This window comes from Thalassophryne amazonica, chromosome 22 (genome assembly GCF_902500255.1).
Source record: "Thalassophryne amazonica chromosome 22, fThaAma1.1, whole genome shotgun sequence".
Classification (NCBI taxonomy): Eukaryota; Metazoa; Chordata; class Actinopteri; order Batrachoidiformes; family Batrachoididae; genus Thalassophryne; species Thalassophryne amazonica.
In genome coordinates this window covers 1,497,185-1,510,669 of record NC_047124.1, presented here as the reverse complement: position 1 = coordinate 1,510,669, position 13,485 = coordinate 1,497,185, and the positions used below count along the sequence as shown (strand labels likewise).

Here is a 13,485-nt window from a genome sequence, read left to right as displayed (position 1 = left end):
TCAGACAGTTTGAGGCGCGCAAATGAAGATGAGTAAATGTTTGGACTTCTTCCTCGGTTAACAGAAACAGGATGATAAACTATGAGATGTCAGGATTCTGTGATGCAGTCTCTCAGAGTGTGTAAACATCCTGTAAATTGTCACTGCTCACAAAAAAATTGGAAAAAAAATTGGGAAAAAAAAAGTTGCAGTGTCCAAAAAACACTTAAAAAAGCACAAGGCATAACAACTTTAAAACAAAAGTGTTTTGTTTAAAGAAACTAAAGATAGTCATGAACCCCCACCAGGAGAAAATGATAAACTCCAAATGACATATAAAAAAGTGTAACTACACATAATTCAGCATTTGATACACCGACTGTCATTTTTATCTACAGGACAGTGTTGTTATTCTGAACCTAATCATGGTAACCATAATAAATATCCTTATAGTTACATTTTTACAATATACTTTGAGTAGTAATGTATTAAGAGTACTTTTTTCACCAAATTATTATTAAACAGATTATTCATTGATAGACATTTGTGTAATAAATACAGTATGTTGTTAGTCATTAAGCTACAAATCAGATTTTAAGGAACGGCTGCTTTTCTGTTTTATGTCCATTCAAATTTATCATCTTTAGATTTTAGACTTCAATTTCAATTTATTTTCCTTTATATAGCGCCAAATCACAACAGAGTTGCCTCAAGGCGCTTCACACAGGTAAGGTCTAACCTTACCAACCCTCAGAGCAACAGTGGTAAGGGGAAAAACTCCCTCTGAGGAAGAAACCTCAAGCAGACCAGACTCAAAGGGGTGACCCTCTGCTTGGGCCATGATACAGACACAAATTACAGAACAGTTCACAGAACAATTCATGGACTAATATACAAGAAATGCTGTTGGTGCACAGGACAGGAGGATCGCCAACACGAACACAACTCCCATCTCTGGATGGAGCTGCACCTTAAACAGAGAGAAAAAACAGAATCAGGCATGAATCAGGACTGTTGGAAAACATTCCACTTAATGCTGAGATCTGGGAAAATAGGATTGTAAATGAACTTTTTTGTGTTCATATTTATTGGCTGAATTAGCGCCGACTAATGACTTTATATTTATCATGTTCAGATTCTTGTTTTAAGAAATGATGATGCAAAATGTAATTAAAAAAAAAAGACAACAATGAAAAAGACAAATTGTTGAACATTTCAGGTGATTCCAGCTTTTTAATGATGTGTAAGTATTTTTATTTTACACCTGTATGAGGGAAACCTGATCATACCATCCCGTAATTTGATGCATAGCGTGATCTTAAAACCGACCCATAAGGGAGGCATGCTCTTACATCTTCAGACAATATTCCAGGACGGCTATTCTAAGACTTAAGAACGCTGCCGGTGGCCCACTTTAAAATCTGAAACTTACCTGGGCCCCTCCTCAAAGCTCTAATTTCATGTTTGATTGACACACGAGACCAAGACAAAGTACTTCCATTCATGCATTATGTCAAACTAGGTCATAAAAAAATATGATCATCATGCAAATTCAGTCCCTTGACTTTGTTAAATAGTTGAAATAATTAAATATTTTAGGCAAATTTAAGCTTTACTACAAATTTAAAATGAAACAGGTAATTTTTTTTTTTTTTTAATAATGACCAAAAGTTGACCTGCAGTACCTTCACACCCCATAATGGAAGTCGCTGCCTACCTGCAGTACCTTTGCAGCCCACCAGGAGCTGTCATCATCCAGATGGCTGTCTTGGTGATTCTCCTGGGTGTTAGAAGGGGAGTCGGCAATACAGCTTCTGGACGGCTTTCACTGAATCATATTCCCTTGGTCTAAAGGTTCTTCCTCTCTGAAGTCTTGATGCCTTGAAGTTGTTAATGTTTCTATAACAGATTTTTTTTATATATAGATAGGGTTGTTAGCCCTATGCCAGCTCCTTTAACCTTGAGGAGAGGTGATCCTGTTCATCAGGCCTCTACCCTTTGACCTGTCCAACATGGGATGGGAGACCCTACCAGGAGCCCAAGCTCCTGCTGGCATAACTCTCCGGGTCACAGAGGCACACAAGGCCCCCCAACCTTGACAAGGTAGGATACGTGGGGGAGTACACCAGGAGCTGCAGCATCCTAAAATATTTTAGCTGTCATAATTTTTCAATTTTTTTAAATATTTTGCTTTCATGCTTTTTGTTTCTCTTTGTCTTCAAAAGCAAGTAAGTAACATAAAAATCCTGAATTCTTGCTGGGAGGCTTTCTGCTACACTGATTTTACACCTTTTTTAAAAAAAACAAAACCTGGTGTGCTGGTGAATTCAGGCAATGATCATGTCTCCAGGTTCAATGCTCCACATGAGTAACACGTCTTCACTGTACTAAAACAAAGACCCTCAAAATATGTGGACAGAGAGAGAGAAAAAAATAAAATAAAATAAAATGCAACACTAAAATCTCCTGCACATAAGCGTTCCACACTCCAAACACAGGAGCAGTCATGTTACCTTGACGATTTGGATGCCGAGGGAGTCATCATCTGGATTGCTGCGTTCATTAAACGCAAAGCGAAGTGTCTTCTCCCAGTCAATAGAGATACTGTGGAGATAGTGGTCGGCTAGCGTTAACCACACCTACAACAACAGAATCAAGTGAAGACAAATAAATGAGATGTGATGAAGACATTCAGCTTTTCAGACACTGCAGCATTTTTCACACACTCCATCTAAACATATTTCCTTTTTTGCCTTCAAGTATTTTATCACGTTTCTCAGTGCTTCATTAGGTTTTGTGAGCTGTTACATGAGGTAAGCTTTCACTGTTCAACTTCTCCACAGAGATAATTACTTCCACTTCCTTTCAAGAGATCCAGTTATGATGTGGGATCAGCAGAGTGATGTCAATAAAGTGCTTCTGTAGTTTGTTCTTACAGGAAGTCAGATTATAAGAAGGAATAAACTAAAATTTACTGCAAAGCCTGTTTGAGTCATTGCTTTCTTAAGACCTCTTGACTTTGTACAGACACAGCAAAGGCCGCATTCATAAAAATTATTCAAATGCTCAAACAAAGGCAATGTAACACAACTGACAACTGTTTCCTAAACAACAAGGCAATGGCACTGTTGCACTTTTAAAACTAACAAATAAAGGCTGGTGATGCATTTTTTTTTTTTTTTTAAAGGTCCAGACAGAATCTGTAGTTCTATTCCCTACGTGTGTAGGATCAGGGAGTAGAAAAGGTACTGGATGTAAAAAACTTTGACAAGAAGGAATAGTCCAAATAATGCCACATGTTTAAGTCGGGTTAAAGATACGCACCCTCTTCCTCCACTCTTTAGGGATTCCTGTAGGGAGTCTAGCAACTGCTTTAAGGGCATCATACCACTGTAAAGAAAAGTTATTTATATGCTAATTAGTTGACTAGCACAGCAGAAGTACAGCCGTGACATCATTAACATTTGTTTATTTGAAAAAAAAATGGCTTTCACAAATGTGTGTAGCAATACTATGGAGGCCACACCTACAATAACTGTCAAATAACAGAAAAGTCAAACTGAAAGCCATCTCACTAGGTTCAGATTTCTCACCTGCTGGAATCCATTTTTTCCCAGCGATGGCTCAATAGTAAACTTCAGCCTCGTGTCAACTCCTACAAACACACAGAGAAACTCCGTTAGAACAAGATATCTGTTCTGGAGAACCACAAGCTCCCACCAAACTTGGACTGTGGAATACAGCGACAGACATTCAAGCACTCACTGACATTTCAGTCATCCCTGATTTTACCAGGAAAGAGAAAATCAAGTACTGTGCCCATTGACATCATGTGAGACGGTTGAGCAATGATCTTATGTACCAATAATTTGGGTCTATGACAATTTAGAGTTGAGAAGTCATGCAGCAAAGGCCACAGGTAGAGCGCATTTCTATTGCTGCTGCACTGCTAAACAGATGCAGAATATGATCTCATCACACATTGTGCAACAATATCTACATTTATGGAGAATGTCCTGGAGATGACTGCCATTTAGGGGTCAGTTAGTTCAGATTTTTTTTTTTTATATGTATTTTTGCTTGTGTGATGGGGTGTTTTGGGGCATCAACAGCACTCTTGACTGTTCTTCTGTGCTTTGGAAGTGATGCATTTCTGTGTATATATACACACACACACACTCCTGAGGGTTATGTGGAGGGTTGACACACTGTTGACAACACATCTGGATCGGGAACTAAACTGTTTCATACTAAAAACATTTATATTTTTGAAGTTAAATCAGATATACTGAATTTCAGTCTTAGGACATTCCCGAGTGCTTGCCTCAGTTTTAATTTATATTGTTATTGGTTATTATGAGCAAGCCCCACCCATCAGAATACTTCTGGCCACGCCCCTGTAGATGCGCTGTTAAAATGTAAATGCTGAACGTAAAAACAGTGGGAAAGACTGGCTGTTTTAATGCGATACGCTAAACACATACACAAAGTAACGTTCGTTCAGTTTGACCCTAAATATGTTTTCAGAGCCTGAGGTCAGTGTCGCTGTCCACTTCCGCGTGGTGCTGATTCCGACTTTCAGTCTCCACAGAAAATCGGGTCACTTTTTCTGACTTTTTGGAAACTATGAAATGCAGGGGGCTCAAAGCCACATGGGAAGCAGCAGACAAAATTCAATTCAGCGTTTTCCTTTAAACTTCCGCCCGTTTTCCTGACGCCGCTACGCGGACGCGCATGAATCAATTCTGCGCCATTTTTATTTAATCCTCCGACCGAATTTCTGGAGGCTCGATCAAACTCTCAAACGGCAGTCGATCATATAATCATGATCAGTCACATTCTTCTACAATAAAGTGTTAGTGAAAACGTGCGTTCAACCTGTTTGGTCAGTGTCGGTGGTTTCCTGCGCCATCCCGCCGCGCGCACGGAGCTTTGTGAGGATTAACACGGGGGGACCTCCCACTTCCCCGTCACACATTATTCAAACACGCCGAGCTAAAATGTGGATTTTAATCAGATTGGCCTTTATCTGAGGTCAGTAGGATCACCGAGGTCCAGAAGCTATGGCATAGAAAGAAAGTTTCATTACTTCTTCTTCTCGTCTTTCGGCTGTTCCCGTTAGGGGTCGCCACAGCAGATCAATTGTTTCCATCTCACCCTGTCTTCTGTATCTTCCTCTGTCACACCAACCACCTGCATGTCCTCTCTCAGCACATCCATGAACCTCCTCTTTGTCTTCCCTCTTCTCCTCCTGCCTGGTGGCTCCATCCTCAGCATCCTTCTCCCTATATACTCTGGGTCCCTCATCTGCACATGTCCAAACCATCTCAATCTCGCCTCTCTGACTTTGTCTCCAAACCGTCCCACCTGAGCTGTCCCTCTGTTATGTTCATTCCAAATCTTGTCCATTCTTGTCACTCCCAAAGAGAATCTCAACATCTTCAGCTGTGCCACCTCCAGCTCTGCCTCCTGTCTTTTTGTTAGTGCCACTGTCTCTAAACCGTACAACATAGCTGGTCTCACTACTGTTTTGTAAACTTTCTCCTTCACTCTTGCTGATATTCTTCGGTCATAAATCACTCCTGCCACCTTTCTCCACCCACTCCACCCTGCCTGCACTCTCTTCTTCACCTCTCTACCACACTCTCCATTACTTTGAACAGTTGACCCCAAATATTTAAACTCATCTACTTTCACCACTTCTACTCCTTGTAACTGCACTATTCCACTGGGCTCCCTCTCGTTCACACACATGTACTCAGTCTTGCTTCTACTGACTTTCATTCCCCTTCTCTCCAAAGCATATCTCCACTTCTCCAGACTAGACTGACTACTCTACTCTCACTACAGATCACAATGTCATCTGCAAACATCAGTCCATGGGGACTCCTGTCTGATCTCATCTGTCAACCTGTCCATCACCACTGCAAACAAGAAAGGACTCAGAGCTGATCCTTGGTGTAATCCCACCTCCACCTTGAATGAGTCTGTCATTCTGACTGCGCATCTCACCGCTGTCACACTATTCTTGTACATGTCCTGCACTACCCTAACATACTTCTCTGCCACTCCAGACTTCCTCATACAATGCCACAACTCTTCTCTTGGCACCCTATCATAAGCTTTTTCTAAGTCCACAAACACACAATGTAACTCTTTCTGTCCTTCTCTGTACTTTTCCAACAGTATTCTCAGAGCAAACATTGCATCTGTAGTGCTCTTTCTCGGCATGAAACCATATTGCTGCTCACAGATCTTCACCTGTTTCCTAAGCCTAGCTTCTACTACTCTTTCCCATAACTTCATGCTGTGGCTGATCAGCTTTATGCCTCTGTAGTTACTGCAGCTCTGCACATCACCCTTGTTCTTGAAAATAGGAACCAGCACACTTCGTCTCCACTCCTCAGGCATCCTCTCACTTTCCAAGATTTTATTAAACAATCTGGTTAGAAACTCTACTGCCATCTCTCCTAGACATTTCCATGCCTCCATTGGAATGTCATCTGGACCAACTGCCTTTCCACTCTTCATCCTCTTCATAGCAGCCCTCACTTCTTCCTTGCTAATCTCTTACTTCCTGATTTACTCTCACCACATCATCCAGCCTTTTCTCTCGCTCATTTTCTTTATTCATCAACTCTTCAAAAATATTCCCTCCACCTTCTCAGCACACACTCCTCACTTGTCAGCACATTACCATGTGCATCTTTTACCACCCTAACCTGCTGCACATCCTTTCCAGCTCTGTCCCTTTGTCTGGCCAATCGGTACAAGTCCTTTTCTCCTTCCTTACTATTCAACTTCTTGTACAGCTCGCAATATGCCTTTTCCTTTGCTTTTGCCACTTCTCTTTCACCTTACACCGCATCTCCTTGTACTCTTGTCTACTTTCTTCATCTTTCCGACTATCCCAAAACTTTTTCGACAACCTCTTTCTCCTTATGCTTTCCTGGACCTCTTCATCCCACCACCAAGTCTCCTTGTCTTCCTTCCACTGTCCAGATGTCATACCCAGTACTGCCCTAACTGTCTCCCTCACCACATCTGCAGTACTTTTCCAGCTGTCCAAAATTGCTTCCCCTCCAACAAGTGCTTCTCTCACCTGCTCAATAAATTTCACACAACAGTCTTCCTCCTTCAGCTTCCACCATCTGATCCTTTGTTGAGCTCTCACTCTCTTCTTCTTCTTTACCTCTAAAGTCATCCTACAAACAACCATCCTATGCTGTCTAGTGACACTCTCTCCTGCTACCACCTTACAGTCTGTGATTTCTTTTAGCTTGCATCTCCTATAAAGAATGTAGTCCACCTGTGTGCACCTTCCTCCACTCTTATATGTTACCCTGTGCTCCTCCCTTTTCTTAAAGTAGGTATTCACCACAGCCATTTCCATCCTTTTTGCAAAATCAACTACCATCTGTCCTTCCCCATTCCTATCCTTGATACCATATCTACCCATTACTTCCTCACCACCTCTGTTCCCTTCACCAACATGCCCATTGAAGTCTGCTCCTATCACCACTCGTTCATGCTTGGGCACACTCTCCACCACCTCATCTAACACACTCCAGAAATCTTCTTTCTCCTTCATCTCACAACCTACCTGTGGGGCATATGCACTGATGATATTCATCATCACCCCTTCAATTTCCAACTTCACACTCATCACCCTGTCAGACACTCGCTTAACCTCCAACACACTTTTAACATACTCTTCCTTTAAAATGACCCCAACACCATTTCTCTTCCTGTCCTCACCATGGTACAACAACTTGTACCCACCGCCGATGCTCCTGCTCTTACTTCCCTTCCACTTGGTCTCTTGCACACACAATATGTCTACCTTTCTCCTCTCCATCATATCAGCCAGCTCTCTCCCTTTACCAGTCATACTACCAACATTCAAAGTCCCCACTCTCATTTCCACCCTTCTAGTTTTCTTCTTCTCCCGCTGTTCGTGGCAATGTTTTCCTCCTCTTCGCCCAGCAGTAGCCCAATTTCCACCGGCACCCTGTTGGGCAATAGCACCGGTGGCGGACGTTGTTAACCCGGGCTGCGACCGATCCGGTATGGGAATTCGATTCTGAGTCTGCATAGTTGGGTTGGATTGTTTTACGCCGGATGCCCTTCCTGACGCAACCCTCATTTATCCGGGCTTGGGACCGGCACTCAGAATGTACTGGCTGCACACCCCATGTGGCTGAGTTAGGGTTAAAAGAAAGTTAGAAGAAAAAAAAAAGAAAAGAAAAGAAAGTTTCATTACTCAGAGATCAAATTAACCCAATTAATGGGCGCGTGATTAAAGACGAGAGGACACTAAGGAAGAAAGGAGAAGTAGGAACGGTTCTGAATTTCTTAATTTTTTTAATTAGTGAGGAAGAAACAGGTGGAGGGAAGGAGGAAAGGAAGGAAAACATTGTAGGGATGGAAAGTCAGGTGGAAAGATGGAAAATTAAAAAAAAGAATAGAAAGAAAAGAGTAAGACATGTTTAAGTCAAACAGAGAAGGAATGAACCAAAACGAAAGAATACGGAATGACGTAAAGGAGTAATGAATAAAGGAAGAAATGTAGGACAAAAAGATGAAAGAAATGAATTTAAGGAAAAACAGTACAAATGAGCAATATTTTAAAGCAGAAATAAAAGATGAATAGTTGGAGACAAGGGAGGGATGAAGTTTAAGACAACGATGGAAGGAAGAAAGAAGGGATTGCACTGACCGATCATGCTCAAGAGGAAGGGGCTGAGGGAAAGAATTAAGAAAAAGAGCAAGAAAATGCTCATTAAGACAGGAAGAAAAATGTTATATTAAAAAGAAAGAACTGAGGAAGTATGGAAAGAAAGTGAACAAAAGAAAGAGGAGATGGGGCGAAGAGGAAGACAAGGACGAAGTGTGGTGCAAAAAGAGTGATGAAGACACTTGAAACTGAGGAAGTGAAAGAAAAGAGTGAAAATAAGAGCAGTCAGGGACAATGTTAATGGAGAGGAAAGTCAAGGAAAATTTATTTTGAAGAGAAATGAAAGAAATTTTAGGAAGAAAAGAGGAAACCAAAGGAAACGAGAGGAGGAGGATGGAGGGGAAAAAAATCCAGTAAGAAATAAAAGACATACTGAAGGATGCCATGGAAAAGAGAGTAGGGGATTGTGAAGGATGAGTGAGATTAATGGGACAGAAATAAAAGCATGATGAATAAAGGAAGGCTGAAGAAATAGAGGGAACAAGGGAAGGATGTAAAGAAGCAATGACCAGAAGGGCACACAGAGAAGCAATGAAAAACAAAAGGAACAAGAAAATAAAGGAATAATAGAAAAAAAAATAAACGTGTTGAATAACATATTGTATGTACATTAACAGAACACATAACAGAATATATGACAAAACGTGCTGAACACACAAATAACTGATTCAAAGGTTAATAATTTCTCAGAAGACAAATATTTGTCACGGAATTTTTTCCTTTTCAGTTTTTCTTGGTGTTTTGCAAAGAAGGAAACTGGTTACATCATCCTTGTTTTCTTCACTTTAAGCACCTGCAAACTACCAGTAAAATCTCTTTTAATCTGATTTGAACTTGGTTTAAAATGCTTTTAAAATGTTCTAAATGGGTTTGAAATAGTTTGAATAGTTAGAAATACCTTTAATTGGCTTTAATTAGCTTGAAACTAGTAGTAACATGTTCAAGATTAAGTTTTTGACTGAATATCAAAATTATACATTAAAATAGCCCTAAATAATATGACGATGTATCATTTAGGTTATCAAAAACAGATAGGCATTTTTAATAGATTAAAAAAGTAATATTAATTAGTTTCAGCCCTTCGCTTGTCCTTGGATGACCAAGCAGACCAAACCAAGAATATTATGAACATTTATATGGATGATCTATCTAATCTGCTGAATCAGTGTAGGACGGGCTGTGGGGTTGGTCATACAACCATAAACCACCTAATGTACGCTGATGATCTTGTAATTTTCTCCCCATGTAGTGCTGGGCTGCAGCAGTTGTTGAAGGTTTGCTCACAGTATGGTTTGGATTTTGACATTAAATATAATGCAAAAAAGAGCAACATCATGATTGCCAGAAGTAAGGAGAACTCGAAATCGTGTTTTCCTGCTTTCTTTCTGTCAGGCAGCATTCTCCAAGTGTGTGATGAAGTAAAATACTTGGGACATTACATAACTGCTGACCTGTCTGATGATAGAGATATGTACAGGCAGCGGTGTATTCAATATGCACAAGCAAATATGCTTCCTTGTAAGTTCTCTATGTGCTCTGTATCTGTTAAAATTTCACTCTTTAAAGCATCAATGTACACAGCCCATTTGTGGCGGCATTTCAAACAAAGCAGTATGCACAAACTTCAGGTTGCATACAATGATGGCATGAGAATACTGCTTAAGGTGCCGAGATGGAGTAGTGCCAGTCAGATGTTTGTAAATGTTAGTGTTCCAACTTGTGCTGCTGTGCTCAGAAACTTCATGTACAGCTGTATGTGCAGATTTACAGATAGTGTAAACAGTATCATTCATATCCTGACCAGTCCTGTACAGAGCTCGGTCAGGTTTTCTTCTAGGCTGTGGAAACATTGGCGTATCAGTTTATATGGCCATGGATGAAATTGGTCTTTTTATTATTGTTGTTTTTTTTTTTTGTATGTTCTTTTGTGTTACTATGGACCTTGTGTCTGAAATAAAGTTTGATGATGATGATTTAAATTTTTTTTTCCTGTCATTTTATAGATGCTATTTGATTAATCATTAATTAATAAGCAATGAATCTTATCATATTCTGTCACGGAGGGGTTTGCCCTCCGTGCGCGTCACCTGGCTCTAAGGTGCACAGCAGCCGGGGCGCACTCCTGGAGATGCCGTTGCGTTTCTTCAGGACGTTGCTGATGATGTTGCCCACTCCTCCAGCACCTTGTTGCCGCTGCTTGCCGCCCGCCCTCGGCCTCCTCGCGGAGGAGGAGAACCGCTCCTGTCTCATCGGGGATCAAACCCGCTGATTCATCTCCGTCCTTTTGTCCCGGAGAAACGGTCCTCATCCACGCCCTGGTCGCGGAGGGCCGACCATCCCCACGGCCGCGGAGACTCCCTCAGAAAACACGACGATCGATTCAACCGGATGCTGCCGTTCAAGGGCGACTTGTCGAAATCGTACAGTACACGGTGATAAATCATTTAACGGAAGAAGAATAAAGCACAGAGGCGCGAGAACATCTACACGGTTTTGCATCACCTCCTCTGCGTCCTCCTCCTCCTCCGGAATGACGTCACCAGGAGGAGGCGCAAGGCTGGAGGGATGGAAGGCCGATTTCATACACTAAATATTTTAGAAAACGTGTATTTCTTAACACTTCACTTACCAATCTCCAACCCTTACAGACAAGCACATTCACACCTACAGACAACTTAAGTGGGCGGAGCCGAGGGACCCCACACAAACACGGGGAGAACACACAAACTCCACACAGAAAGGACCCCGGTGGGAATCGATCCCACCGTCTTCTTGCTTGCTAGTGCAAACCACTAAACCACTAAATTAAACACTTCAACCTGGAAATAAGAAGATGCCCCCCAGTCCGAAAAAAAAACCCTAGAAGACCCTTAATGTTGAAAAAACACTTTGCTTCAAGTCACTGATGACGTCTCAGTGAATTTGGACTTTCAGATGAAGCTGAGGAATATTCTGCAATTAGAAGCGAAATGTCCTTGTGTCAAGCAACCCAGTCCAATAGGGACTGATTGCTCGAAGAGGCTTTGCAAAGCAGTGAAGCTCGATGTTACCAATCCATCTTAGAGGAGCAGTAAGCGCTTCCTGAAAGGATACAAACTCCATCATAATGCTTCAATCAATATCTGCACAGCTGGATGATAATGTACAAAGAGCAGTCATGTATTACAATGAAACGTGCTTATTTGGCTGCTCCAATATCATAAAATAACAACTTTATCCCACTTTTGGTTAAGATGCAGGTGGCTGAATGATCCTTCAGGAACAATCAATCAAAGCTAATCTAATCATGAAAACAGGGCCAACTTTATAATATATATTCAGCACACATCATTCCAACTGAAACTAGTTCTCAATGCGGATTAGACTAAACTTAAGATGCTTTCCAATTCTAAGAAGTGGGCACAAACGATTCCCTCGGTGACCCCCCCCAGTTCACAGGTATAAATACCTGGTGTCTCGATTGATGACTGCCTCACTTTCAAGCCGCATGTGGAGAAACTAGATCTTTTATATATGAATGCTTCTACTCAGTGTCTTGGCACAGTAGACACTGCTGCACACTTACTCCTTTGTTACGTCACGTTTCGATCCCACTGGACCTTCCTCTTACAAAGTGTGGAGGCTTTTTATCGCTTCATGTTCACTGCAGTAGCCTTGCACCTGGTGATGTGCGTACATCTACACTGATTGACAGGAGACACTGCTTACCAAGCTTCTCTGAGGTTCATTACAAACTGCAAAGTGTTGACACCCCACTGTGAGTTACACTGTCAGGGTGGGGGGCCTCCTCTGGCCACCAGAGGCATCAGTCATTGAGTGGAAATTAACAGCATAAATTGAGACTCATTGAGGCCAACTCTACACCATGCACTTGCTTTTTATAATGTACTTGTAATTTTAATCTTTTTAATTGTCTTTTCGTTGTGTGTGTGTGTGTAACTGTGCTTTTATATTTGCTGCTGCCTGTCTTGGCCAGGTCTCCATTGAAAAACAGGTTCTTTAGCTCAATGGGATTTTCCTGGTTAGATTTTTACTTACACACACACACACGAAGTGAGAGGAATGTTTGGACTAATTCAACAGATCTAAAAGCAAACTGCAAAATGTGAAGCTCATATTTTTGAGTTTCTGTTGTCAGATGTTAGAGATGACTCAAGCACTTAAGTGCTGTCCCAATTATTGATACCACCTGACACTTATGTCATTTCTAAGTTGACATTTCATTCATCTCAGGTAGATTCTGTTACAAAATGTCACACCACCATATGGATTAAATACGAGTCTTTATAAACTTAAAAAAAAAAAGAAAAAAGTGTGGGGTTGCAACTCATCACTTTCTCAATTAATTCAAAATTGTTATGTCCACAAAACATCAAATAAACAAACAAATAAATGAAAATTGTGAAAAATACTGATCAGTTATCTGGAGCCCAAGGTGACGTCTTCAAATGCCTTGTTTTGTGTATTTAGTTTACTGCCAGAGAGGCAAAAAGCAGCAATCGATTAACTGTTGCAGCTCAAATGATTTAGTGGCTTAACTTAGTTAACTAAGCCTACAAAACTTGGTTGGTTGAAATGCTAATCATAACATACATTTGTAACAAAACTGTTACAATAAATTTTATATTTCCATTTTAAAAACAACCAGGTTTTGGAGGTCTAGCTGATATAACTAGATTAAATAAATTTCTTAGAGTGTGTTTTAACAACAGTCTAAGTTTGTCCTGAATAATGTTTAAATTGCCAACAAATTCAGGACAATTTCACAG

At 40.9% G+C, this 13,485-nt stretch overlaps 1 protein-coding gene across 5 annotated transcripts in view; it reads right to left on the bottom strand.

Moving 5' to 3' along the window:
• tbc1d30 (TBC1 domain family, member 30) overlaps positions 1–13,485 on the bottom strand; it is a 61,457-nt gene that overhangs the window by 37,166 nt on the left and 10,806 nt on the right. For 2 of the 5 annotated variants that reach the window (XM_034163146.1, XM_034163147.1), the window contains exons 3-5: positions 3,573–3,634; positions 3,304–3,369; positions 2,493–2,618 (exon numbers count right to left, since the gene is read on the bottom strand). In XM_034163146.1, coding sequence (XP_034019037.1) covers positions 2,493–2,618; positions 3,304–3,369; positions 3,573–3,634 — 254 coding nt within the window. Of the gene's footprint in view, positions 1–2,492; positions 2,619–3,303; positions 3,370–3,572; positions 3,635–4,857; positions 4,907–10,803; positions 11,180–13,485 lie in introns of those variants that run through there. The other 3 variants (XM_034163148.1, XM_034163150.1, XM_034163149.1) reach the window with 3 other exon arrangements.